Genomic DNA, 25,993 nt, shown 5'->3' with positions numbered 1-25,993 from the left:
CAAGCAAAAATAGTCTTTATTCAAATTTAATGGAAACAGGGGTCACTATACTTTGCAAGACGGGGAAAAATAAAATTAAAAAAAATTCTTTTCTTTTCTTTTTTAATATAAAACAATATAATCACAATACCAGAATATGGAACTCTACAGTTCACTTCCTATGGGTTACTGCAGGTATCAATTTTCCTCGACTGTGCTATTCACAACTTTGTTAAGTCCAAAAATATGAAACCAAAGTGGTAGGAAACTTAAGACTTAGCACTTTCACTAAATGGCATACATCAAAGGGCATCAATTCAAGGGCAAAATGGTTGAACTCACCATACCTACCTATGTCATCATTCCAGCCTTAAAGACATCCAGGTACTGAGCTCCCTGTAGGAAAGGCCAGGCCTCAAAGCCAAGGCATTTTGGATATTCTACTGTGGGCCATGAGTAAAGGGGGTTTTCAAAGAGAAGACTGCTTTCAGTCAAGCAGGAAGGCCTGACGCCAGGAGGCTTTACGGAGAGGAAGCGCTTAGACTTAACAATTGTAGACACACCATTAGGGAGTTAAAACTGTACAGCAGTGGCATATGTTCTACTTCAATCACTTGCGCTACGGCTACCGAACATGTACAAAAGACTTCTCGGGTAGTTCCAGCTGTGGTCGCAGCCAGTTAGGACCTCGAGTGCGACCTGGATCTAGACCGGGAGCGCGATCTGGACGCAGACCTGGATCTAGACTTGGACCGGGATCGGGTTTTTGACGCGGACTTTGATCTGGAGCGTGATTCTGACGGGAGGTTTGGTTTTGATTTGGAATTGGACCTCGACCTGGACCGGGTCTCCTGATTGGCGCCAGCATCCTCACTCTCCCCTCGGCCTTCCCTCTGGCCAGACTCAGACTTGGCGTGTTCCCGCTCCTTCGAGCCCGAGCGGGATCGCGATCTGGACTGGGAGCGGTCGGCGTCCTCCTTCTTCTTCTTCTTGCTGCTGCCCGACTTGCTGTCTCGCTTGCCGCCTCGCTTCCTGCTCCTCTCGCTCTTGCTGCGGCTGTGGCTGCGGCTGCGGCTGCGGCTCTCCTCCCTGCTTCTCTTCCTCCCCTTCCTCTTGTCCTTGCTTTTGCTGCGGCTGCGGCTGCGGCTGCCTCCTTTGCTGCGGCTGCGGCTGCGGCTCTTGCGCAGGCTCTTCTCCTGGCTCCGGCTCCTGCTCACGCTGCCCCGCTTCTCCTGCGCGCCCCTCTCCTGACTGCGGCTTCTGCTTTTGCTCTTGCTCTTCTGCCTGCTGGGGCTGCGGCTCTTGGACTTGCCGGTGCTGTCGCTGTTCTGGACCTTCTCCTCGGCCTGGTCCTTGCTCTTGCTGCGGCGCTTGTCGGCGCTGCGGCTGCGGCTCCGGCTCTGGTCCTTGCTGGGGCTCCGGCTCTTGTCCTTCTTGCTGCGGCTGCGGCTCTGGCTGCGGCTGCGGCTCTTGCTCCGGGAACGGGAGCCTGATCTGGGGAGACACGGGGACGGCGAAGCCGCATGTGACTTCGTACTTTCAGGCTGCTCATGAGAAGAACAGACTAAAGCTATGTGTGGAGCTGTGCCCCACAATACAAAGCCCGGCTTGTGCTGGCCAAGGACTGCTTTCTGAACCCCCGAGACTCCAGTCCAGAGCTGGGCATCCTGGGGTGAGGGAAGACTGGGAACACCATTAACACCAAAGTGGGAAACGGTACACGTGGGCCCTGCGTGAATACCAGGAAGACCTACCTGGATCGGGATCTACTCTTAGAATGACTGCTTTTGCTGCTGCCGCTTCGGCTTCTGCTCTTACGAGAATGTCTGCTTCGAGAGCGAGATCTAGGGGAGAAAGTTTTTTTTGTTTTTAATACCTGCTGACAAAACGCTGGCTGAAAAGAGTCAATTCAGACATCCTTTCTATCAAAAAATATGCATGGCCCTGGCTGTGTCCAGGCACAAAGCTGAAAGAGAACTCTCTCCTGTGCTCTGGGCCCAGAGATCCAGTCACCTGCAAACACTCCGCCTGGATGGCCTGCCTGAAACTCATAGTGCCTCCATTCCTGAACCCACTGCGCCCCAGACCTGTTCTGTTTGCTGGGTTCCTTCCTTATTCCCACCGCTGCCACTGTTATTCACCAGTTCCTCACACGAGGAGCCACAGCCACCCTCGACTCCCCTCTCTGCCTCACCCTCTTCTGCACTACTGAATCTCCTCTCAACCTTCTCCAGTTCATCCACCTCGGCTGCCCCCCAGCAAGCCACCACCACTCTCCCTGGTTCCGCAGCAGCCCCCTAGCCAGTCTTCCTGCATACACTTTTGCCCTTCACTTATTTATTCAACTGAGACCAGAGAGCTGTTTTAAAAATACAGCTGACTCTTGAACAACATGGGTCTGAACTGCCTGGGGCCACTTACACACAGGGTTTTTTCAACAGATACGCACTACAGTACCTCACGATCTGTGGCTGGCTGAATCCACAGGTGTGGGCACTGCGGATGTGCAGGGCTGGCGCCCCAACCCCGCTTGTTCAAGGGTCCACTGTACCCTCCAAGATTAAAGAGTCTCTAATAAGCCGAGACTGTGGACTCTGTCGTTTCCTTCCAAAAGCAACCCTTGGGGAAAACGACCAATTCCAGGTGCAGGGCAGGAAAGGCAAAGACGGAGCCTCTCATCATGACGGAAAGAGACTTTCACAGATTCCTGGGCACTATCATCTATGAAAGAACTCTTGCTCAGAATGTTTCATCTGTGTCTCAGCCACACCTCTCTAGACCTAACTTCCAGTTTATAGAAGCTCAGGGGATAAAGTACAACAATACAAAGAGGAAACATAAATTCAGAATGTGGGACAGTATTTAAAAAGCTAAGAAAAGTAATTGTCATGGGGTGGGGTGGGGGGATGAGGCGGGGGACTGCTTCAGACTGAAGAGACCCAATAACCCCTTGCAATACATGACTGGATGGATCCTGGCCAGGAGAAAACACAGCTCTAAGGACAGCCATGAACAACTGGGGAAATCTGAATACGGCCTGGACGCTAGATGACTTCACGGGATCACTGTTAATGTTCTTAGGTTGGAAGACAGAATTGTGCTTATCTGCATTCTTGGAGATACATGCTGAAGTATTTGGGGGTGAAGTGTCACTCTCCACAATCTCCCTTCAAATGCTACATTTATTTATGTATAGGGCGTGTCTATAAATATACAGAGAGAAAGGCAGAATTTTAGTAACTGTTGAAGCTATAAGGAGAGCATATGAGTGTTTATGAACTATTCTTTCAACATTTTATGTTTGAAAATGCTGCAATAAAAAATTTGGGGAAATATTTAGTAAAGCACAGTCACAGAAAAATCAAACAAAACCAAAAGACAGAGAAGCCAACCTGAAGGGCTCCCAATGACCAAAGACAGAACAATTTGAGCAAAAACAAACTGACTGCAATGGACCAAACATTAAATATGCAAAGATCCAAGAAATCATTCAAAATAATACTAAACAAGCAACCTCACCACCACCTTTGGGTGTTGCTGGGCACATTCAATATACTGGAAATTGGTAAATAAAGGTATCAATTTTTATTTTCCATTTCTTATAAAAATTTATTTTAGGGTGGTAGCAAAAGGGTGGAAGAGGGAAATCATCCTTCATAGAACTACAGCCTTTAAATGCACAAAGAACAGAAAACTAGACAGTCAGAATGTTACAACCACAGCTGAATGGCTCGAGGTAACGATTATCAGCAGATGTTAATAATTCCACTATTAGGTGGAAACTGGTGCAGAACTGGATAATGGACGGCTCACAGGGATGCATGTTATCACCATTCAAAGTGGGGCATCCAGACACCACACAAGTGCTGCAACAGGAAGTACAAAGCACCTGCTAAAATACTGGCCTTGCTCTAAATGCCCGCAAGACCTAACTATGACTTTATAGGAAAATACGAGGGACAGGAGAAAGGGATGTGTTAAACATCACGAGAAGAGCACAATCTGCAAAATCTCAACTATGGAAAGATCTTCAAAACAGAAAACCGTTTCTTCCACAACTAAATGGATGGAAAATAAAAAGAGGGTGAAGGAGGATGCAGCCATGATTAAAAGGAGAATTAAGACACATGTCATCTGATTGCAATGTGTACACCTAGTTGGGATTCTAATATGAACAAACTACAAAAATACATACATATTTGAGGCAATTGGGGAAAGTTGAATACAGATGTGTTGCTGTGGTATGGCCTCATAATTTTATTTAAAAGGTTAGGGCTTCCCTGGTGGCGCAGTGGTTAAGAATCCACCTGCCAATGCAGGGAACACGGGTTCGAGCCCTGGTCTGGGAAGATCCCACATGCCGCGGAGCAACTAAGCCTGTGTACCACAACTGCTGAGCCCGTGCTCTAGAGCCCACGAGCCACAACTACTGAGCCCGCGTGCTTCAACTACTGAAGGCCAAGCGCCTAGAGCCCGTGCTCCACAACAGGAGAAGCCACCGAAATGAGAAGCCCGTGCACCGCAATGAAGAGTAACCCCTGTATGATACAACTAAAGAAAGCCCAGGCACAGCAACGAAGACCCAATGCAGCCAAAAATCAATCAATCAATTTATAAAATAAATAAATAAATAAATAAATTTATAAAATAAACGGTTAGAGATATCCACTTTATAGGCAGAATGACAGGATGTCTAGATTTGCCTTCAAACAATGAAGCAGGAGGGGGTGATGAAATAAGACTGGCAAAATAAAAGATACTGAAGCTGGATGGGTGATAAGTGTAAGGGGACTCAAGGTTCATATTTTCTCTAATGCTTTATGTATTGTTTTCCATAATAAAGAGTTAAACAACAAAACCTGAAAAGCTTAGACTAATGACTTCCCGCTACTCTTAAACCCTTAACCTGGCCTGTGGCTCAGCAGGATCTCGCTCTTCTCTGCCTCATCTCAAGCCACGCTCCTCTGCTTCCTCCTTCCCCATGACAGGGCCTTCAAAATACGCTGCTCTCTCTGCTAAAAAGGCACTTTCCCCCCTCTCTGCCCACCATGTCCAACTCATCCTTTAGGTCTCAGCTTCTACGACATGTCCTTAGGGAAGCCTCTGCCAGCTCTCTGGACGAGTTGGGCCGCGTACTTTCCCTTGGACATACTTATCACAATGGTAATTATTTGCTCAATGCCCATCTTCTCCACTAGATTGAGTTTCATGAGGGCACAGAGCATGTGTGTCTTGTTCACAAATGCCTCGCCCATCTGCAGAACAGCCACCAAATAAGACAAAGTCTCCACTCCTGAGTAGCTGGAGTATCTGGGAGAGTAACAAGGGGTGAGTTGTCATGTTCACCCCCAGTAATGGTATGATTTAGGGGACCCAAGAAGAAACGTGAGAGAAGGTCACTGATACCTGCGTCAGAGAAAGGACTTTACTTCTATTTGTACTCATGACAAAAGAGTTCAAGAGTTTTACAAATAAATGTTCAGTTCAAAGTTCTGAGTAACTGGACCAGACGGAACCACGGTACTGAGACTTCAACAGAAGAATGAAAGTGGATTATCTATGTGCTCATTAATGAATTTACAGCAAGCGCCAACACATCAGTAGTACCTTGAGTGACTCCGGCTCCTGGAGTAGGACCGGCGTCGTCTAGAACCAGGCTTGTCTTCAACTAATCTGATTTTTCTGCCATTGACTTCAGTTCCATCTAACTTTTCCAAAGCTCTTTTCATATCAGAGTAAGACACAAATTCAATCACCCCTTCATTTTTGCGTCCCTTGTGAGCATCTGCATAGGTCACTTCTCCCGCCTGACGCATATAATCCTGAAGAAAAACAAAATCCCCCAATAGGTTAAGACACATTTTGTGAAAATATCTAACATCATCATAATGAAAGTTTTCCCTTTCCTTTAGAAGAAATGCTAGCTTTCCTCAGAATGAAGTTGACTCTTAAGTATTTCCAACTACACACCGACCATTTACTGAGGTTCTCTGAAGTGTTAGGCATTAGGTGGGTAGTAGAGATAATAAATAAATAATTTAACTGTTTCTTTAAATAGTTTTGTTTGAATATAACATTTTTTAGTTAACTATCATTTCCCAAATTTTATAGTGGCAAGTTCTTTGTTTACAGGAGCTTTAGAAGCTCAAGTTACTACATTTAACTCTGGTCTTTTGCATTTCATCATAAATCCTTATTGAAAACATGTATAGCTGTGGATAAATATCTAAGGTAAAAGGTAAACAAATTCAAAAATGGATTACGAAAGACAAAAAGACAACAGAACAATATTTTCCAGCTCTGGCTTTGAAGTGGAATGACCACCCATGTCCCTTCACTACTGTAAGCCTCTTTCCTCATTCTCTTTGAGGACTTAATATAACCCAATGAGAGAATACAACTAACATGACAGATAAATACTGAAGTGATATATAAATAAGAGAAGATGTGATTAGTGTTTAAAAAGAAAATGAAATCTGGGGTCTTGTGGCCAATTTCCCCATGTTGTTTATATATAATACATACTCAATAATAAACAGTTGTGGAATGAATACATGAATATTCAATAGCAGTTCATTTTTGTTATTGCTTTCCTCTCCCTCTTTGCAAAGTTACAAACACTGACTATATGCCATTTGATACTATTCCTCTACTCACTGCATCATAAAATGTTTACATGTCTTAACATACATTACATTCTTCATAATTAGTGTGTCCAATACTTTTTCTGAGGGTTTCCCAATTGCTGGGACTTCTGGGTTTTATATATAGTCCTTGGCCATTATTCATAATCTAGCAATGACTGTCTTCATGCAAAAATTTCTTTACTTCAGCTGAATTATTTGCAGGAATGGGCGCTCTGGGAAAAAGGCAGGGAGCCCATATAATTTATCATCCAAACTGGGATACATCTAAGAGTAAAGGAAGATGCTATTAAGTTATGCCACACCTGGGACTGTCCTGGGCAAGTTGAGATATTGCCATACTTCCAAATTAATAATAATAGCTGCTAACATATTGAGTGTTCACTGGATGATAGGTAGGATTTAATTAACTTAGTCCTATTTACAGCCACATGAGGTAGATACAATCATTATCCCTATTTTACAGGGAAGTGAAATACAAGAGATTTAAGCAAACTGCTCAAGGTCGTTCAGGTAGTAAGTGAAGGAGCTGGGGTCTGAACATAAGCAGCCAGACTTCAGGACCTAAATTCTTAGCACCACCCGCACCGTGGGTAAAACGACCAATTCTCAATGCCACTACTCTATAAATTTCAACTCAACGCCACCACTGGGTATTATGAATTTATACATTTTTAAAAACTAACAATATACCACCTTACATTAGTTTTATTTTTGCATTTCCGTGATTAATAGCTAGCATTTGTGCCTGGAACCATTCTAGGCTTTTTATATAAAAATGCATTCATTTCTCACAATAACTGAGTAGAAATGAATATTTCTCCCATTTTATAGTTGAGGAATATGAAGTGCAAGAGGAAAGTAAGTTGCTGGAGTAAAATAACTGATAAGTGGCAGAGCTGGGATTCCATCCAGGCAGGTGAGCTCCAAAGTCCTGCTCTGAAGGCTCCCTTGACTTCCTGGGAAATTGGCTCGACTCCTCTCCTTTGCTGAGAGGGAAACTGCCAAACACACAGAAGTATAAAACCAACTGAGGGCGTTGGCTGGGCTCCATTTTAACCCCAAGTTTGAAAGCCTTTCTAGTTTCTACCCATAATGTTCAATCCTAACTCTCAGAATACTGGAGTCATTCCTTCAGAGAGGACAGTCCTGTTGGCAGACACTCAGTAAGGGCCTGCTGTAATACTGACAACCAACACAGTGTACTAGAAAAAATACCAGCATATGTTTTAGTCTCAGCTCTTCTGCTAAGACCAACTGTGCGAATTAACGTTTTCTGGATCTTATCTTTGTTCGCTAAAGACTGTTGACAGCACATGAAAAAAAGAAAAAAGATTTACTTTGTTATAAAGCAGAAACTAACACACCATTGTAAAGCAACTGTACTCCAATAAAGATGTAAAAAAAAAGAAAAAAAAGATGTAAAAGTGCTTTGATAAGTTACTACTTTTTGCTGAACCTAAACATACTCACTCATTTTGCTAGAGATGACTTGTTTAATGATGGACTAAAAATGAGAAGTGAGATAGGAAACTCTGAGCAACCTTTACATTTGCCCTCCTAAGACCATCCAGGTTAAGGCACGCTCAATAAGGTTTTTTCTCTTTTGAGATTAAAAACCAACACCATTTTCAAAAAACGAGCTGTGATCAGTACACTGCATGGCCAGTACACCACTGGACTGTACTTTTTGACATTAAAACTCTTTCAGGACAAATATTCAGTGAAAAACAAATCTTAGAAAAGAACATGGGTCAGATAGTCATTTTCACCAATGCGGCTCTACAATGGAAGCTGACACAAACTTGCACTAATACTGCAGCAAACTGCTGGCTGCAGTTTTTTCTTTTATTAGGGAGAAACTACATTGTTACCTCTCTGTAACATTCTCTACAGAGGAAAATTTCACATAACATAGGTTTTCCTTAGCATGCTGGCCCCATAACATACAGTAGCAGTGAGATTCCAGTGTCTTTTGTGTTCCTATGGAAACTTTAATTGGAAAATCTCCAAATGCTTTGGGAAAGTTTTCTCTGTGTGCCTGGGCCTGCATAAAATAACCTCTTTCATTAACTCAACTTTAACTCCTGCCCAACTGTAACCCAGAAGGTTAACAGGGCCCAAACCTTTAGGTCTTGCCAGCTGCACCGACTTGACAAATTCTCCACAATAAGTCTGTATTCTGTGCGGGTAGGAGGGCCATATTTATCTCGGCCACTTCTTCTATAACCATATCCACCTTTGGAAGGTTCAAATAGATGAGATTACTTCAGTGGAGGAAAAAGAAAAAATGATACAGCACATATTCCCCTTAAATATACCATCTACCCCCACCCCAAAGAGTATATATTTTAACTCTACCCCCACCCTTAATTCTAATCTAGATTTAAAAAGGAGCAATCAGCTAACATGAAAATTTAATTTAATTTACAAAGTTGTAAGTATGTATATTCATTAATATTTATATTTAAAATTAACATGCATAAATTAAAAACTATCAACAATTTAACAATTTAGAAATAACTAACCAAATTACTAAATCAGTTACTGGTGTTACTCACAGTGATTAAAGTTTTTGTGAACATTTTATACGAAAAAAAGATTTTCAGGCACCTATTTCAGTTTAATCTCATCTGTGTCTAACCCTTGGGATCCTCACCACCCAGGTCTAATGGGGAAAGGTTGCGGTCGTCACATGGCTTCCTGTTTTTGGTCAGCCAAGGGCCACAATGGTTCAAAGAGCCACGCATGGAAAGGTAACCCAAGGTCAGCAAATGGAACAGGCAGTCATCTTAGCCTCAAAGGATTCTTTTAATTAAAACATTGAGGTCTTTGTTAAATCTATGTTAAACAATTGCATTACAGAGAAAAAAAACAACAACACAAACACACATCATTAAACATAATTATAAAGTATTAAAACAAGAAATTTATGTCATTAATTTAATTACAATTAAACATTATTAAAGATGTTTATTTGCAATTTTACATTTAAAAAGATACATAAATTTATAAAACAAATGGCTTAAATATCAATACATTTCAATGTAACATTAATTAATTAATTACTTTAAAAATTAACATTTAATAACGGAGGCATGTCACTGATACAAATGCCCTTTAAATGCTTACTGCGTCCAGAACCGTAACTGCCATCTCGTCGCGGGCCGCGGGCATGCTCAACAATTACTCGCTCACCACAAAGGTCTTTGCCATTCAGTTCATAAACAGCATCATCTGCATCTCGCAGATCATCAAACTCCACAAACCCATATCTAGAAGAAAGCAAACAAAATCCTGGTTGGCACCCTTCTGACACCCAGCTTCACTAACATTAAAGAGAAAGCAATGAGGTTCATGCTTAGCAAAGGTTAGGTGGGTTTTGCAAACTACGGACCAGCTTTCTCTTCCCTTAAGCAGAAACCACTCAGCTTTGTGCCCACAGGCACTGCAAGAGGGCAGGGAGACTTTTGAAGGCTGACTCCTGTCTTTCTAATAGGAGGCTGGCTAAATATACAGAGACCACTTCTTCTGTTCCCCAGGTAGCTGGTGGCAACTGCAAAGACCTCCACAGGGATACTTGGTATAAGGTATTAAAATACATAATTCTACAAGATTGAATATTTGCTCTTTCAAGTTACATAAAAACTCATTTTTTTTTTTTTTAGCTTTAGCCCCAAAGTGGTATCTTAGAGAACAATTAGACCTACATTTAGGCACTGTGTCTTAACTGTTAAATCATGTTTGGAATAACAAACCAGGTTTAAAAAAAAAAAAAAAATCACAGTACCTTGACTCTCCTCAGTGAAAGAAAAAATTTTTTTTAAAGTTCCCATTTCTCTACCTAAACAAATAAGTCACAAGTGCATTAACTATTCTAGAAACTACCAGTGAAAAAAATCTGGAGCTATTCTTTTCCTCATGATATTCCAAATTCATTTCCATGAGGTTTTAAGTAGGCTGGAATTCTCTAAAATCTATAAACAACTGTGCAAACTTCTTTTACACAGTAGTGCTAGGAATTTCCCAGCAAACAGGTTTGGTGGTTTAACATATATCCAAAAGAAAACAACCCCCTACCCCAATCCTATTGATGCCTGCTGAAGAGTACAACTTATAAAACTAAAAGGCAAAATTTGCAAGATATTTATAAGCAAGGTTAAACAAATGCCCTACCAACTGTTATCAAGAAACTTTTAGTTTGCTCTGATGTGGCTGTGAAAAGTCTAGCTTTGTGAGCACTGCCTATACCTAAAAACTAAAACCATCTTAATCATACAAGTTACAAGCAACATCTTTAAACTCTAACAGAGCTATGTATATAGGCAGATACTGACTACCATTTCCCTCCGGGTTTACACCTACTGGAACTAAAAACAGGTTACAAGACTTGCCAGAAGTTTATCCAGCCTGACCAAAATTATTCCAGTTTCTTTAGCATGTAATGCTGTACTCAGCAACATGTTAAGTGAGAGAACTCAGAATTGAGGAATTCCTCCTTTACTAAAGATTAAAGAGTTTCTGTCAAACAAGAGTCTCTCAAGGTGACAATGTACAGCTAAAAACTTTGGAGGGTTCTTTATGCTGAAATGTCTATGAGTGGCATTCAAACTTTAAGAGGCACTGAATCTCAACTCCATTAAAGAAAAGTAACACAGAAACACCCAGTGTTTAATGGGAAATGTTCTGCAATAACACAATTCAGAAGACACCTGGCTCAACTTATGGGTTATGAAATCTTTAAAACATGGTTTCACACTTCCATAAGCTGGAATTGCCGAGCAGCGTAATAAGAATGATTCTGACCATGATTGTCATATTTGGCAAAGTAAAGCCTCTCCAAATCAATACCTTCCTATGTTAAAAAGTGCTTTATGATCATTAAAAATCTTCAATAGATTAAAATATATTGCAGCTACTTTTTTCTTTCCTAAATAGAGTGAGTCATCAGGAAGCCTATACTATCATTTTTAGAGACAAAATAAATAAAAAAGAGCTAATAAAAAAATCAAATCTAACTACTTTCTGCTTTGGTTTATTCCTAAATAGATCATAAAATACCTCCTGTCCCCAAGAGTACCTTCCTTAATTTAGTTGTCAAGATTGGTTACAGGTCTGCTTTGTCCACCTGCCCAGATGCCAAGTATAGAGGGATGAGAGAAAACATCCAACACGGGCATGATAAAATGGCCTCCATGCCCCTCTAAGAGTTCACACTGGCTTGGCACCATTCAATGCCCCTAACTCATCTGATGTGATGTCATAAGGACAACGCTGACTCCCGAGGATTAAATAAAGAAGTCACAGAACACCCCGTTTTCTTCAACAAGCAAGTTACTTAGCCACATTTTGGGGATATCCTAGTAACTTATTAAAACAGCTGACTTAAGATCAAATTTATTTCACAGAAAAATCTTGGCTACTACTCTGTGAAAAGCCACAAAATCTATTTGGAACATTTTAGTGTCAAAGTCCAGTCCAAGGATTAAATCAGGAACCTGACTGTCACTTCTCTCTGTCACTGACATGCTGGGTGGGCCTGGAAGACTAAACCAAATATACTCCTGCACCATAAACCATACCTGATAGGATTCTTGTTCTGAGAGCAAAGTAAAGACCAGATCAGTGTGTGGTTGTTTCTACCACATCACTGTTTATTTAGATCAGTTTTACTGCAAGAATCACTTCACTCGGTAAGTAACTGGAGTAATTGGTAAGTAAGTGGAGTGAATGGGTTCCCCAATTAAGGCAGGAAGACTAGATAGCAACAATAAAATGGTACTTAATATTTATTAAGTAATCTCTATGTACTAAACAATGTTATCTTATTTAATAATCACAATACCCAAGAGCCAGGTACTGTTATCTGTTTTACAGATGAGGAAACTGAGGCACATCGCATTAAACAATGTGCATAATAAAACAGCAAAGCTGACATTCAAAGCCTGTGGCATGACTCCAGAACTCTACCTAAGACTGGAGCAGCAGGAACTGGCCTGGGTTCTAGTCCTGGTTCTGCAATAAACCAACTCTGAAAAGCACATTTAAATCATTTTATTTCTCTGGATCCTAGTTTATCCGTGAAATGAGGGAGCTATACTATGTATCTCTGAGGTTTCTCCTAACATCAAAAGTATGACAGTTAAAATGAAAATTAGTCTTCCTCTGGCTTAACAATGGGATGAAATTTTAGTTTTATTTAAATAGTTTAACTGTCTCTGAATTAAATTCTAGTGCCTTTAAGAAAGCAAAGCTCTTCCTGGTAACATGGGAGAATCTTTCTAAATCGATCTTAACATCCCTTTGTGCTTTAATCTCCTCTCCCAAAAAGTACTCTCCTTTTGAATCATTTGTCAAAGGAGGGATATAAAATACACGCATTCATGTGTGCACACACTATGTGTCGGCATGTGTCTATTTACGTAGACATATCTCTGGTGTGACCTGTAGATAAGCCTTACAAACATAACCCAGCAGATAAATCTCTCAATTCTAGCTGCAGACACCCCTCCTCTTCTCTATTAAAAACAACCATCTTTCAGTAATTCTAGTATGAGAATGAAGAAGATGAAGGAATTCAGGAGAATGAATCTACGACAAATTAATAAATCCCTCTAAGGTAGGGACTGATAAAAACCAAACCAAACCAAAACCCCACCAATATGCCTCCTCTGGCTTGACTCCCAGATGTTGTATCTTTCGACCTTTCTCTCTACACCTATGTGAAAGAACAAAAAGCATGGCCTAACTATTAAATGTAAATTTTTTCAATTAAAAGAAAAACTCCTTTCTTCAATGTTTCTCTGCTATTGCCTTTTCCCACTCTTTTCCTCTAGACCACATTTAATCCCAACAAAAATTTAGTCAAAAAATGATGGCCGAGGAATTACTGCCATTTTCTAAGAAAAGTGGGCACCATGATTCTTACCAACTATAGATAGGTATTCTGGATACCACAAACAAAAGCCACGTTGAATTACGTGGGCTGTTCTAAACTTTAGTCCATTCTTAAACCACTGCCAATGTGCTGGTCTTCCTCATTCAACAGCTGATGTACTACTGCTCAGACTATCAGTCAGAACTCTGAAATTCTAGAACCGGAATGACATGTTTTTAAAACTAAAGTACTCCAAGACTTCAATTTTCAAAATGTTAATCACACTTTTTCACCCAAGAAAAATTACCACCTGAGGTTGTGTTGTTGCTGAACAGTCTTCCCCTGATCTAATAACCTACACCAATGGTCCCAAATACCACGCTGTATGTCCTACTAAAGAGGCTGGGGAGTCTACCTCACCCCTCCAGAAATGGCTTAGGGCCATCTCCGTCTTCCAAACATCTTCACTGAACAGGGCATGACTAAGGGGGTGCGCACCACCAGCTGACTGACGGGGCGTGGGGACGAGGAGCGAGGGAAAGCAAGCCTCCATGCGTGTGCCTGCTGTCACCCGCCAGTACTGCTTACCGCCGGGGCACGCCTTGGATGTTCTCTCTATAAGAAAAATTTGCCCCTTTCCACGGTGGATCTCTGCTCACCTTTGTCCTAAAACTGTGCCACATGCTTTTCTTTGTATGTGGACATGACAGTCCTCAGCCAACCATCAGCAGGATGTGAGTTTTGTTTTCCCAATGTGGTGAGCCATTCCCACATTCACTCATTTTCCTTGCAAGAACCGAACCTCTCCATGGCTGGTCAGGATTAGGGATGTTGCTGTAGCCAAGGAAAAATTTTCATCTGTTGAAGTTAACCCATGGGGTGGCTTGAACCCTGAAACTAGGGTCAACAGCAATGTACTTTAAGGGCAGAGCCCTTAAATCTACCCTGAAAGAAACGGCATTCAGTGAACAGGAATCAAACAGCTCTCTTTCAAAGCACTCAGTGTTGATCCTAGGCTTCAGCCAGCTTGTGTTATGAGGTGAAAAAAGTTAGGGCACACTAACAGGATAGTAATAAAAAACGGAAGTTCTCGCTCTCTGCATAAAGTGCTTGGTAAACTGCAGAAAGACACTTCTGCAACCAACTCTCTAGTGCTCAGGTGAGGCCAACTCAGAGAAAGCTTGTGAGTGACAACCATGTAAGTGCCCCCAATTCCAAAGGTCTGCAAAATTCCAGGGAAGCAGTGGTCAGGCCCTCAAAGTAGAATTAACCAATGTCACATTCACTGCTCTGAGTCACGGATTATGGTTGCAATTTGACTATCCCAGTAACCGAGGGTTGTTTATAACCCACCACTAGGAGCTCCTACCACACGAAGTGGGTTCCTGAGATCCTTTTTATCCTGAGACAGGAAGGAGGCTGCTCTGGGCATTCCGGCCTCCCTCTCTTTAGCCTCAGGAGGGAGGGCCATCACGGCCACCCGTGGAAGGTGGATGACTTACCCGTGCTCACTGAGTGGCAGAGCTGGGGTGCGGCTTCAGGGCTCACCAGTACCCAGTCTGGGGCTCTTTTCGCGTCGGCAAACTGGCAGTTCCCGCACACCAAGGGCTCTCTGCTTAGAGCTAGTGTGGACTCCTGGTCTGCAAACGTTGGCCACAGCTCAGTCTGCACTTGATCTTTCCCCACCTTCAAAGAAGAAAACCTACCTCATGATTCCTCTCTTCTCGGTCCCCTGACCACCTGATTCACTCCTACAAACACTGTCATTGCCTTTGGCTGTTCTTCTCTGGTTGCCCACTTAGTGCACTGCCTAGTTTTACAGTGTGCTCTTTCTGCTGGGCCCCCAGGGCGGTCTCTTCCTGTGTGATCACCTTCCTTCGTTCAAGAATATGGCTATTTTTACTTAGTCAACTTGTCTCTTTAAATGTAGTGGGGAAAGTCAGCTGCTTTATCATTCTTTTGCTCAGAGGTCTATACTGACTCCTAAAGATCTTTGTTGATGCCATTCTCTAAACCTGGAATGCCTTGATTACGCAAGGTGAATCACAGCAACCATCTTCCATAGACTTGAGAATTCTCTTTCATGAAGTCTCAGAAACTTGCCGGACTCTAAGCATTTTAGCACTGTCTTTAGCATTAGCACTTCTATTCAATTTTATGTTTTACATGATAATGTTTTGGTGACCTTTCAAGCCTTGTTCTTTTTCGTTTGTGCTTATCCTCTCATTTGATTATGAGCTCTTTAATATTAACAAAGGCTAATATTTAGAACAGTGCCTGGCACACAGTAAATAATTCATCTATAATATTTCATTCATTCCTCATATCATATGCGAAGAATGCACTACTACTACTACTATTACTCCCATTTTACAATGAGAAAAATGAGACTGGGAGAGGCTAAGCAACTGGCTTGTAGTCAAGGCGCTCCTAAGCGGTATAGCTGGATTAGAACCCAGGTCCATCTGACTCCAAAACCCAAGCTCTTAACCACAAGGTCACAGTGCCTTTGTAAAGGCAGCTGTTTCTTTTCTCCCACAGTCCTGAGCACAATCCTTTGAAATTCAACAAATGCTGCTGCTTGACTTGATAATCTAACCTTAGATAAGCCAGGCTGTATTAACGTTTTTTGATACAGCTGGGTCAATTCTCCAGAGGAAAAAAGAAATTGATCTTGGGGCAGGTGAAGAACCCCTAAGCTTGGAGTATGTGACAACCAGGTTACTTTCACTCGTCTTTTGGTTCCCATTAGCCAGTGTCAGCCATCTGGTCCTTCCGAAAACATGTGTGGGTTCAGAACATAACAGACTAGAAGAATAGAGGAAAAATAAGATTATTCTGTGCAATCCCCATTCTGGAGGCCCCATATTAACCCCTGGAATCTGTCTTTGGTTTTAAGGCTCAGCAAAAATTAGACCAGCATAGAGATGATGGAAGGTTTGGCCTAGAGGTGGTAGATGTGAATGGATATTGACAGTATTATGTATTTAAGAATGCATTTAATTAGTTTTGTAAGGAATGGTGACCGGGACCAAAAAATATAAGCATGAATGGTGTGGGAAAAAAATGGATGAGAAATCAAAGAATGCTATAAAGTTTACAGACTTCCAATTATACAAAGATTATGGCAGCAACCAGAAAAGTACTTTGCAGATGACAGCCATCTATGATCTGATTTAACTCCAAACCACTATTAACATGACTACTCTAGCCCACCAGGACTCTTTTCCTTTTCAAAATCCTTTATAATAATGTTCACAACTCTGAGATTTACTCATAATCTCATAGATGAAGAAATGAACGCTTACAGCAGTTAAGTAAAGGCTACCCAACACCTGGGATTCTTCAACCCTCGGTCCTAACCTAAAATCAACACTCCATCACCATGTTCTACTATCTCCACACCAGTGGAAAGAAGTGGTCCATAGAGCAAACAGTTTAAGAAACACAAGCTTTAGCACAGAAAATCAGTTACATCAAATTATATGCTGTGGAAGACAAATGCCCACATGAATATTAGCATCTTATGAGAAATATTAAATGGCAAGAAATACCATTTCTGCATCTGATGTGTACTAATTAATAAGTTGTGAACATCCTGTAAGCTAATAGTGGAACCAAACCTGTATGTCAGTTATCAAAATTTTAACACCAGTCTAGGAAAATAGAGAAAGATAACAAATCATTAAGAAAATACCAGCCCATCTCTGAAGGAATATTCACATACTGGAGTGAGGAAAAGAGAACAGAAACAATCATTATTCTAAAAACTAAGTGATAATACAAAATTCCTTCAGAAAGCAGGAGGAAGAGAGGAATCTGTACCCAATTTCAAATCTAGTCTTACTCTGTAACTGGTCTATGGGCATATTTGCCATTTTGTTTCAACTATCCAAAAGCCTTTCAAAAATGAACTAAGCAAATTCACTTTTACTAGGCTGCTACCATATTTCTACCCTATAAAATGGGACTACCTGCAGGAAGCAACATACTTGCAAATAGTTTGTGGATCAAACTATCACAACCATAACCCCTCTGTCATAATGAAGTGTTTCACTGTGACCTTTTAAAGTCAACAGGGCTGCTTTCCTTAAAGGGGAGCAAACATAATCATACCCGTGTACATTTCAATTTTCTGACACTTATCCACACTAAGGGTAAATGAAATTAACAGGTCTCACAAGAAAAGAGATCAACTATTCCCTGATGACACACTAAAGCTCAGGAAGACTCACTCACAAATTAAAAACAATTTAAAAACTCAAGAGATGAAAGTCATATTGCTAATTTAGAATAAAACTCCTAGAACGTAAGATAGAATCACTGTTACTTGTAGTTAATGAAGTAAAGGTGTACACTCAGCAGACAACACTACCTGATTCCACACCAAAGCTACAAACAAAACCAGTTTGTACTTACCTCTAAAACCACACTATAGGCAGGGTAACAGGTGTTAAAGCCTCTTAGAAATTATGCCTCTTGGGACCATCTTGGCTGTTTCCATGTCCCTCATAACCACCCCACAGTCCCTGTTTCTTTTTCTTTTTGGTTAAAGATGCCACTCCCCATGCTATTTCTTGGGGATGCCCTTCCCTTGAAAATCAGTCATTTAATTCACTTTATATTTTAATGGATGTTTCAAATTCCTTAAACATTAATGGATCAATAGTTTCATTTCATCCACATGAAATAACTTTTCTCAAAGTCAGTTCATCTGGTCTGTGGTTCCTGACCCCTCACCCAAGCCTCCTGCTCACCTCTTCCACTCCTGACGGCTGAATTCAAACCTCCCTCCTCCAGTTTCCCCCTCTCTAGGCCTTGGAGGTCTGTGTTCATGGAGGCCCCCATCTGGCACCCAGGAACAAGACATGGTTGGGGCCCTGGCGGAGGGCCGTTTAAGTGGCTCTTCAGGCATCATGTGCAGTTCCAGGACCTCTAGACTTTCATCTCAACACACAGGGAAGGTCATGTAGGGCATTTCCTCAAAATACAGGTGTGCAAATCCAGGGCACAATCGATCCCTCACCTTCAGGATACTCCAAGACCAGACAGCCCTAGCTATGACAACAGGACAGAGACTGTTCACTGCATTTACTTGCATAGATCCTACCCTGGTCAGCTATCACAAAGCTGATACCACCCTTCAGCTCTGCAAAGAGTAGCCTGAGGAGAATCAGTAGCAGTCTCTGTCTGGGGCCAACGTCATAAAAAAAATAGCACCTGCCTCACTTTTGGCAGTAACTTGGCAGCTTGTTGGAAGCCTCTGCAGAGAGACTAAGGACTTCAGGCTGTGGAACCTGAACTACCTTCTCACCCTTGGAGGCAAGCCCCAAAGGACAGGAATGAATCGTCTGGAAGGAAACAGCACGAGAGCAACTTTGGCTGACACTACCCATGCTCTATCTGGTATGTGAATAAGAAAGATCTTCAGTTTCCGGAGTTGTCAATAACTCATTTTGTAACCTTGGCCCTGTCATTTAATCCCCCGTGCCTCAGTTTCCCCGTCAGTACAAACTAGAGACAACACTTATTTTAAAATTTCAGTGTTAGCTTACAAACTTATAAATACCACCCCCAATAGTATTCTCTCAGATGCTTGGAGCACCTTTCTTCCGAGGATCTCAAAATACAATTTGCGGGCTTCTCTGGTGGCGCAGTGGTTGAGAGTCCACCTGCCAATGCAGGGGACACGGGTTCGCGCCCCGGTCCGGGAAGATCCCACATGCCACGGAGCGGCTGGGTCCGTGAGCCATGGCTGCTGAACCTGCGCGTCCGGAGCCTGTGCTCCGCAACGGGAGAGGCCACAGCAGTGAGAGGCCTGTGTACCGCAAAAAAAACAACAACAAAAAACCAATTTGCTGTTTAGGTTACTTCGATGTATCCAAAAATACCGTAAACCCAAACCACATTTTATCTAGTCTACATCCTGTGCCTACCTTTTAAGAAGGGAAAAATACTTCACATGGCCTTTTTATTCATGATACATCAATAAGGAAGGGAGGAGCAAGCTATTAAACTGAGGAATAGGGATTTTAAATGACATGGCCAAGTAATTACAGACGATGTTTATTCTTATCACAAACTGACTGGGAAACCAGGAACAAGGAGTGGAAGTCTCAAGCCAGGGCAGTTTAAGGTGGTAACATTTGGTCAAACCGCAGCACGGTATGGTTTCTTGGCAATGACTTTTCAAAATGACAGAAATTTAAAAATTACCCGTGGCTTAAGAAAAAAAGTAACATACCTAATATATTTTGGGGGCGAGGTATGTTGACCTCAGCAAGAGACTTCAGTACAAAAACAACTTGGTCACATTTGTAAGTTACATTCGATACTATGAATAAAACAATGACAGAATGCTACTTAATCCACAGCCCTGTTTCTCATGATTTCTTATTTGTTTAAGAAAAAGCTCTTGGTTAAAACACCTGAAACCATTTCACCTGTTAAATTAGCGAAGACTCTAAACAGTACGGCCGGCGCAGTGGTGGCGAGGCTGCCATGACGGGCGTGCTCACGCACTGCTGGTATAAGTGTAACTGGCACAGCTTGGCAGGACATTTGGCTATACGCATCAAGAGCTTTCAAAGTGTTCACTCCTACTGTGACACATGAATTTTACTTCATAGAATCCGTCCTAAGGAATGACTAAAATGCAAAGTTTTTTGCACGTGATATCCATCACAAGGTTATACAGAACAGCAAGAATTGAGAGACAGCCTAGGAGGAATGGTTGGGTAAATCATGATATAGCCATACAATGGATTTTATGCAGCCCTAAATGATGTTTATGAGAAAGATTTTAATGTAACAGAAAAAATATATGAGAAAAATTAAGCAGAAAAAGTGGGACATCAAATTGCACATAAGACCTTGTCTATGTTAAAAGGATTCTTAATGATACCTCTTTTCTACTTTCTGCTGTTGGTATTGTCTAAATTATCTACAATGCACCTGTATTTATTTTCTAATCAGTCAAAAACTTATTTTCTAAAAAAAGTTCTTGAACCTGTTATGCTTGGTAGGCTAAACAGATAAGGCTTAAAGGCTGCAAGACAACTTCCTAATATATATTTTTAGACATTCTAATTAAAAAGTCATAATATTAAAAAATTATGATCAAGAGTAGTTGAGAATTCAGAAAAATAGGAACTCTGAAATACGGCAGGTGAAAATATAAACAAATACCATGGAAACCAAAAGGTAGCAAAAGGTAAAAATGTGTACACTCAGCTCTCCATATCCTGGGTTGGCTGAACCCGTGGGTGTGGAGGGACGACTATGGGAGTTGGGCATCCGTAGACTTGGGTATCTGCAGTGGGTCCTGGAACCAATCCTGTGATTATACTGAGGGACAGATATATACACTCTGACTCCAAAGTCCATTTTCGGGAATCTGCCCTAAGATTTACATAAAGGATATTTGCCACAGCGTTATATACGTGTAAAATAGTGGAAAACCAAAGACAACCGCAATGTCTTGCAACATGGTTTTGCTTATGTACATTAAATAGTATTTATATGTGGGAATACTATGTAGCCCTTAAGAATTAGGTTGTGGGAGAACACTTAACGACAAAAGGATCAGGCTGTTAGGTAGAAGCTGGTTACAAAACAGAACGTACAGTACGAATCCAATGTGAAAAAGGGAGGCGGGGAGGCTTAAGAAGTGCATACACCTGTGTGCGGAAAAAGACAAAGTCTCAAAGTGCCGATACTGTCATCTTTCACTTTTTGTCCTCTATATTTAAAAAAATGTACAATAAATATGTAAAATGTTTATAATCAGAAATAAATACATACTATTTTGAAATGTTACACAGATTAAGTATGGGCTTTTTTCCTTTTTTTTTTTGGCCACACCATGCAGCTTGCAGGATCTTAGTTCCCTGACCCGGGATTGAACCCGGGTCCTCAGCAGTGAAAGCACAGAGTCCTAATCACTGGACTGTCAGGGAGTTCCCAAGAATGGGTTTTTGATACTAAACTACCAGTTCAATTAACCAGAAACCAATAACCTGGAACATCAATTATATTTTCCTTATTGCCTCTTTAAAAGACAAGAAAAACAAGCTCTCATCAAGGATTCAGTCAAAAGAGAAAATCTCTTTGTAGGTTCTGGGGTTGGCAGAGATTCATCCCAGTATCTCAGGCCTAACAGTGCCCTACAGTGCTCAGAGACAAAAAGAACAACGACTTGACTCACTGAAAGCCATAACATATTTAAAATATTAACTAAGGGGTAGCTTCTACTTGAAGGAATTTAAAACAGAGGGTGAAAACAAAAAACTTCTTGGTAATACTTAGATATCATGAAAATCCAACTACACAGACCAGGACATCCCTGAAAATTCTGGCTGTTCACAATTTCACTGTCTGTAATATGAAACAAAGGTTCTGAAATTTATAGCCAAGTTTCCCTGGAGAGCTTTAATTCACACATTTAACCAACTAAAACAAAAAACCAAAACCCCCCCAAACCCTCAATGGTTTGGGGGTTTACCAGTCCAGCTACTAGGCAAAAATAATCTTAGGATGTGATATGTTTCATTCATTGACTAAAATATGGCAAAATTAAAATATAAAGATCTGAGACCAAAACCACAATATTTTGTGGCAAAATTACTGTACTTAAAAAAAAAATCTACATTTTACATGAAAAAAGTGATTTACTAATAAAAAAGAAAGCTCACAGAATTCACAAATAATCAAAGACAGCAAAAGTTACCACAGAGTTGGAAGGCTGTAAACAGCTGCTAATAACGTTGCTTCCTTGACCCCTGGCCCACCGTGGCTCTTGCTGGCGTTAGTGTGGCACATACAAATGGAGGAGACCAGAGGTGATCTGGAGTGGCCTATGTTGTGGTGGGAGATTTATGTCATGTTCGTGGTCCCAAACTAAACCATCCTTCCAGTTCTCTAAAACTAAAGCAATCTAGATTAGAGTTACCTGGTACAATAAAAGCAGGCAATACACTACTGCATACATCTCCCTTCTCCTAATCCCAAGAGGGTCCATAAAATGTTCTCCTGGATACTAAATCTCCTTTGGAGAGCTCATCTGCTGCCTCATTTGGTCAACTTTCTATTATACCACTGCTTTATGCCTACTTAATTAATTCAGAACTTACCTACAACGCTTCAGCTCAATATAGCTACTGTCTACTGATAAATCTCACTTCTACAAATTTGAACTCTTCAGCAATTCTTCAAAGCCCTAACCATCCAAAATCTTTTGAGTTTCAGTTACTAATAATCACAATCCAGATATGTTAAAAAGGCTCCTCAAGGGGCTCTACTATCCTTCCTATGTTTCCAGGACTATAAGCTTACACATGTTGCTAAATTATGCCCTCCTTTCAAACTCCTCTGTGCTAATGCCATCTAATCCAGTCAATTGCTTGAAATACATCTATATACCATTGGTCCTTTGTTCAGAAGTCATTTTCCTCTGCAATGATTCCTGAATGCTACCAGGAGGTGCACCTGTTTGGTGACTGTCACACCTGCCTTCAAATCCCTAAAATGACTCCCCATTCTTCATTCCCTTGACTTTCAATCACAGATTTCATGCATACCATGGTTTAGCAGCACAACTGTAAAAATGAATAGTTCCCCAAGAGACCCACGTATTTAGGGTCCTGGAAGGATTGATCGATTCTTCCTCTTAGATCACCATTTCTCAGGCTGCTCAATTATTCCCTCCAGAGCATTTGAACTACTATCCACGATTTTGAATGTCTAGTGTAAAATCTTACAGTTGTTTCTGATTTATGTTGTTAAACTTCTAGATCATTCATGAGACTCAATCCAAGCTAGACTGTTTATTATATCTCAAAATTCTTCCTTATTCTACCATCACCAGTTATGACATACACTATTCCCAGACACTTCAAGCCCCAGTCAATCCACACTTCAAAGCCTATTTCAGACAAACCATTCCAAGTTTCACTTCGTGAGTTTAAATTGAGAGCAAGCACTGCTTAACTCAAAGTGTATGTTATAACCACAAGCACTTAATTCACTCAAGGGCAGAACTGGTTTTCTGCCTCCTCCCTTCATTTAGCACAGTAGAGGCATCTTGTCGGTTATCAACATATTTGTTCCATTAATTAGCTTTCCTATTAACATCAACATCATTTTCTGCTCACTATCACTTGAGTAACCTTAGAGAACAGACCTCACCAAATACGCTTCGTGTTACTAAACACTTAAGCTAAGATGTCTCCTTATGATCAAGGTCAAATCCCTTTGATTATAGCTACCATTTACAGCTATGAGCCAAATGCTTTACAACTATTATCTCTAATCTTCCTTTTCCTAGTGGATGAGGAAACTCAGAATCAGAGAAGTAACTTGCCCATAGGTAGTAAGTGGTGAAGCTACGATTTGACCCAGGCCTGTTTGCTTTCAAAACCCATGCTTTCCCCACAAAATTTACTGTCAACTTAATTGGGCTCTGAAGAAAACTGGGAGTTTGAACTTGACTGTTCAGATATATAATATGTATCACAAGAACAACCCCCTGCCCACTTTATCTAGTATGTTTAAGAACTGAAAGCTCTATTGAACAAAATGAGTAACTTCCTAAACCTTCTACTCTAAAAGAAATCAGCATTCATAATAAACACTTGATGGAGGACATTTTCCTTAGTAAGAAGGTGATCTTCCTAACAATCAATTTGAAATGACTTGTTAAAATTTTAAACTCAGCCAAGAGTTTGAGTACATTGTAGCTTCCAATTTTTCTCAAATGCTCAACTTAGGTATCTTTTATAACTTCTCAAGTGTTAGTTGCTAGTATTACATTGGGGAGTAAACTCTAGCTGTATCAGACCTGTTGCAAAGTAGATCTTAAAAAAAAAAAAGAAAGCCAAGAGTTCTTCTAACAGCCAAGGTTTAGTACCCTAAAATGCTTCCCCCACTCCTTTTATTTTTTATATCCATGTCTTTGAAGTCCTACCTAACATTTCCCGGTTCTCACAGTTTTCCCCGTAGAATATCTTCTCCAGGGCTGACTCCTCATGCTTCCCCTGAAACTTGTAGCCCCTGCGGGCCCTGCTCTACCAAAGTAGATTAGGAATACAAGTAACAGACCATACCCGGGTGGGTAGTAAGTTAGCAATTTCCTAAACTGTAGGTCTCCGTCTACATCAACTAGTTGACTAGTCACGGGGGCCACTGTTCTCTAACAAATTCTACAACGACAAAACAATTTTTTGGCAAGTTGGAGAACGGAAACCCCAGCATGGAAACTCTGTACGCAGTCTTGAAGATAGCAGGCTAAGACTTTAATTTACCCTTGTAGAGGGAACGGTGAAGGCTTTCAGCACCGCAAGCCGATACTTTCGAAACCGTCCCTAGACTACTCAAACTAGAGTCTCCCGCCCAAGAAAGTGTAGCACATGGCAAGTCTAAAAAGGGCGTCCCTTCAGAGCTCCAGTCCCCGGGAGAGATGCGTTGTGACCATCTGATCCATTAGACTGGGGAAGAGGTGAAAAGGGAGAAGGAAATCTGTTTGTTTCCAGCAGCCCTCAGAGCGGGAAAGGTCGGTCTCTACTGAAGATGAACCAGGCTCCGGCTCCAGCGCCTGGGAAGGAAAAACCCAGGCCTCCCCGGAGCCCTGGAGCTGTGCCCTCCCTCCCAGCGCCTCAATCCCACTCAGGTTTTCCTTCTTCCCGTCCCACTCAGAGCCTCACCATCGCTCCCATTATCCCTCCAACACCCCCACCCGCGCAGGCGCAGTGGGAACTGGGGCCTACCCGCGCCCCCGAGGCGCCGCGACTATGGCGGAGCCGGAGCAGGCCGGCAGCTCCGCGCGGGGTAGGCGTCCTACTCCCGTCCCCGCGGCCTCCCCGCCACTGCCGGGGCCCCGTCCCCACCCGGCAGGCCCCTCTTCCGTCCTCCTCACCCGTTCTTCAGATCCACCTCCAGGATCTTCCCGTAGCCCTTAAAGAAGCGCTCCACATCGCGCTCCCGGGCCTGGTAGCTCAGGCGGCCGATGTACACCCGTGGCATCCCGGCAACAGCTTCGGCGGCGGCGGCTTGGCCTGGCCCCAGCCCCCCTAGGCGGCGGCCGGCGAAGCGAAAGCGCGGCGACGGCGGCGGCGGCAACGGGCGGGCGGCGGGACGGACGCAGCCGAACCCGGCGACGTACGCGAGCACGCAGCTCGCGAGCACGCGCCTCCAGCCTCCCCCGCCCTTCCCGCAAGAGGAGGGTAACGGAAGGGAGCGCGCGTTCGCTTCCCGCCCGGCCGGGGCTTGCCGGGGGGCGCGCCGGCGCGGGGCGGGGCCAGGTGATCGACAGGCGGCGCGGGCGGTGCGGGGGCCTTCAGTCTCCGGGCACGTTCTCTCGCGAGCTTGGCGCGCAGCGCCTGCGCCGCCTTCCGTAGCCCGTTGGCTTTCCTCCTTCCCCCCGGAAGTGTCCGCAGCTCTCCCATAGCTCTTCGAATATTTCTGCTTTTGTCCTTTGATCCGGGAGTGGTTTCGGCTT

The 25,993-nt window shown here is 42.3% G+C and overlaps 1 protein-coding gene across 1 annotated transcript; it reads right to left on the bottom strand.

Moving 5' to 3' along the window:
• Positions 1-25,626, bottom strand: SRSF4 (serine and arginine rich splicing factor 4). The gene is made up of 6 exons (XM_082653780.1): positions 25,412-25,626; positions 9,756-9,898; positions 8,750-8,862; positions 5,587-5,801; positions 1,734-1,823; positions 1-1,473 (listed from the first exon to the last, which is right to left on the bottom strand). Exons 1-6 carry the CDS (start codon positions 25,516-25,518, stop codon positions 660-662), a joined length of 1,482 nt encoding a protein of 493 aa, XP_082509906.1. The 5' UTR covers positions 25,519-25,626; the 3' UTR covers positions 1-659.
• Between the last annotated feature and the right edge of the window lie 367 nt (positions 25,627-25,993).

Source organism: Grampus griseus (assembly GCF_964374135.1).
Source record: "Grampus griseus genome assembly, chromosome: 1".
Classification (NCBI taxonomy): domain Eukaryota; kingdom Metazoa; phylum Chordata; class Mammalia; order Artiodactyla; family Delphinidae; genus Grampus; species Grampus griseus.
This window is presented reverse-complemented; position numbering and strand designations above follow the sequence as displayed.

Bases quoted from the DNA above. Each gene is read 5' to 3' on its own strand.
- SRSF4 (XM_082653780.1), bottom strand. From the start codon at position 25,518: ATGCCACGGGTGTACATCGGCCGCCTGAGCTACCAGGCCCGGGAGCGC. The intron at 9,899-25,411 runs GTGAGGAGGACG...GCTTTCTTCTAG, and splicing joins GAGGTGGATCTGAAGAACGG to ATATGGGTTTGTGGAGTTTG. The intron at 1,824-5,586 runs GTACTACTGATG...TTTCTCCCCTAG, and splicing joins AGGAGCCGGAGTCACTCAAG to ATCTCGCTCTCGAAGCAGAC.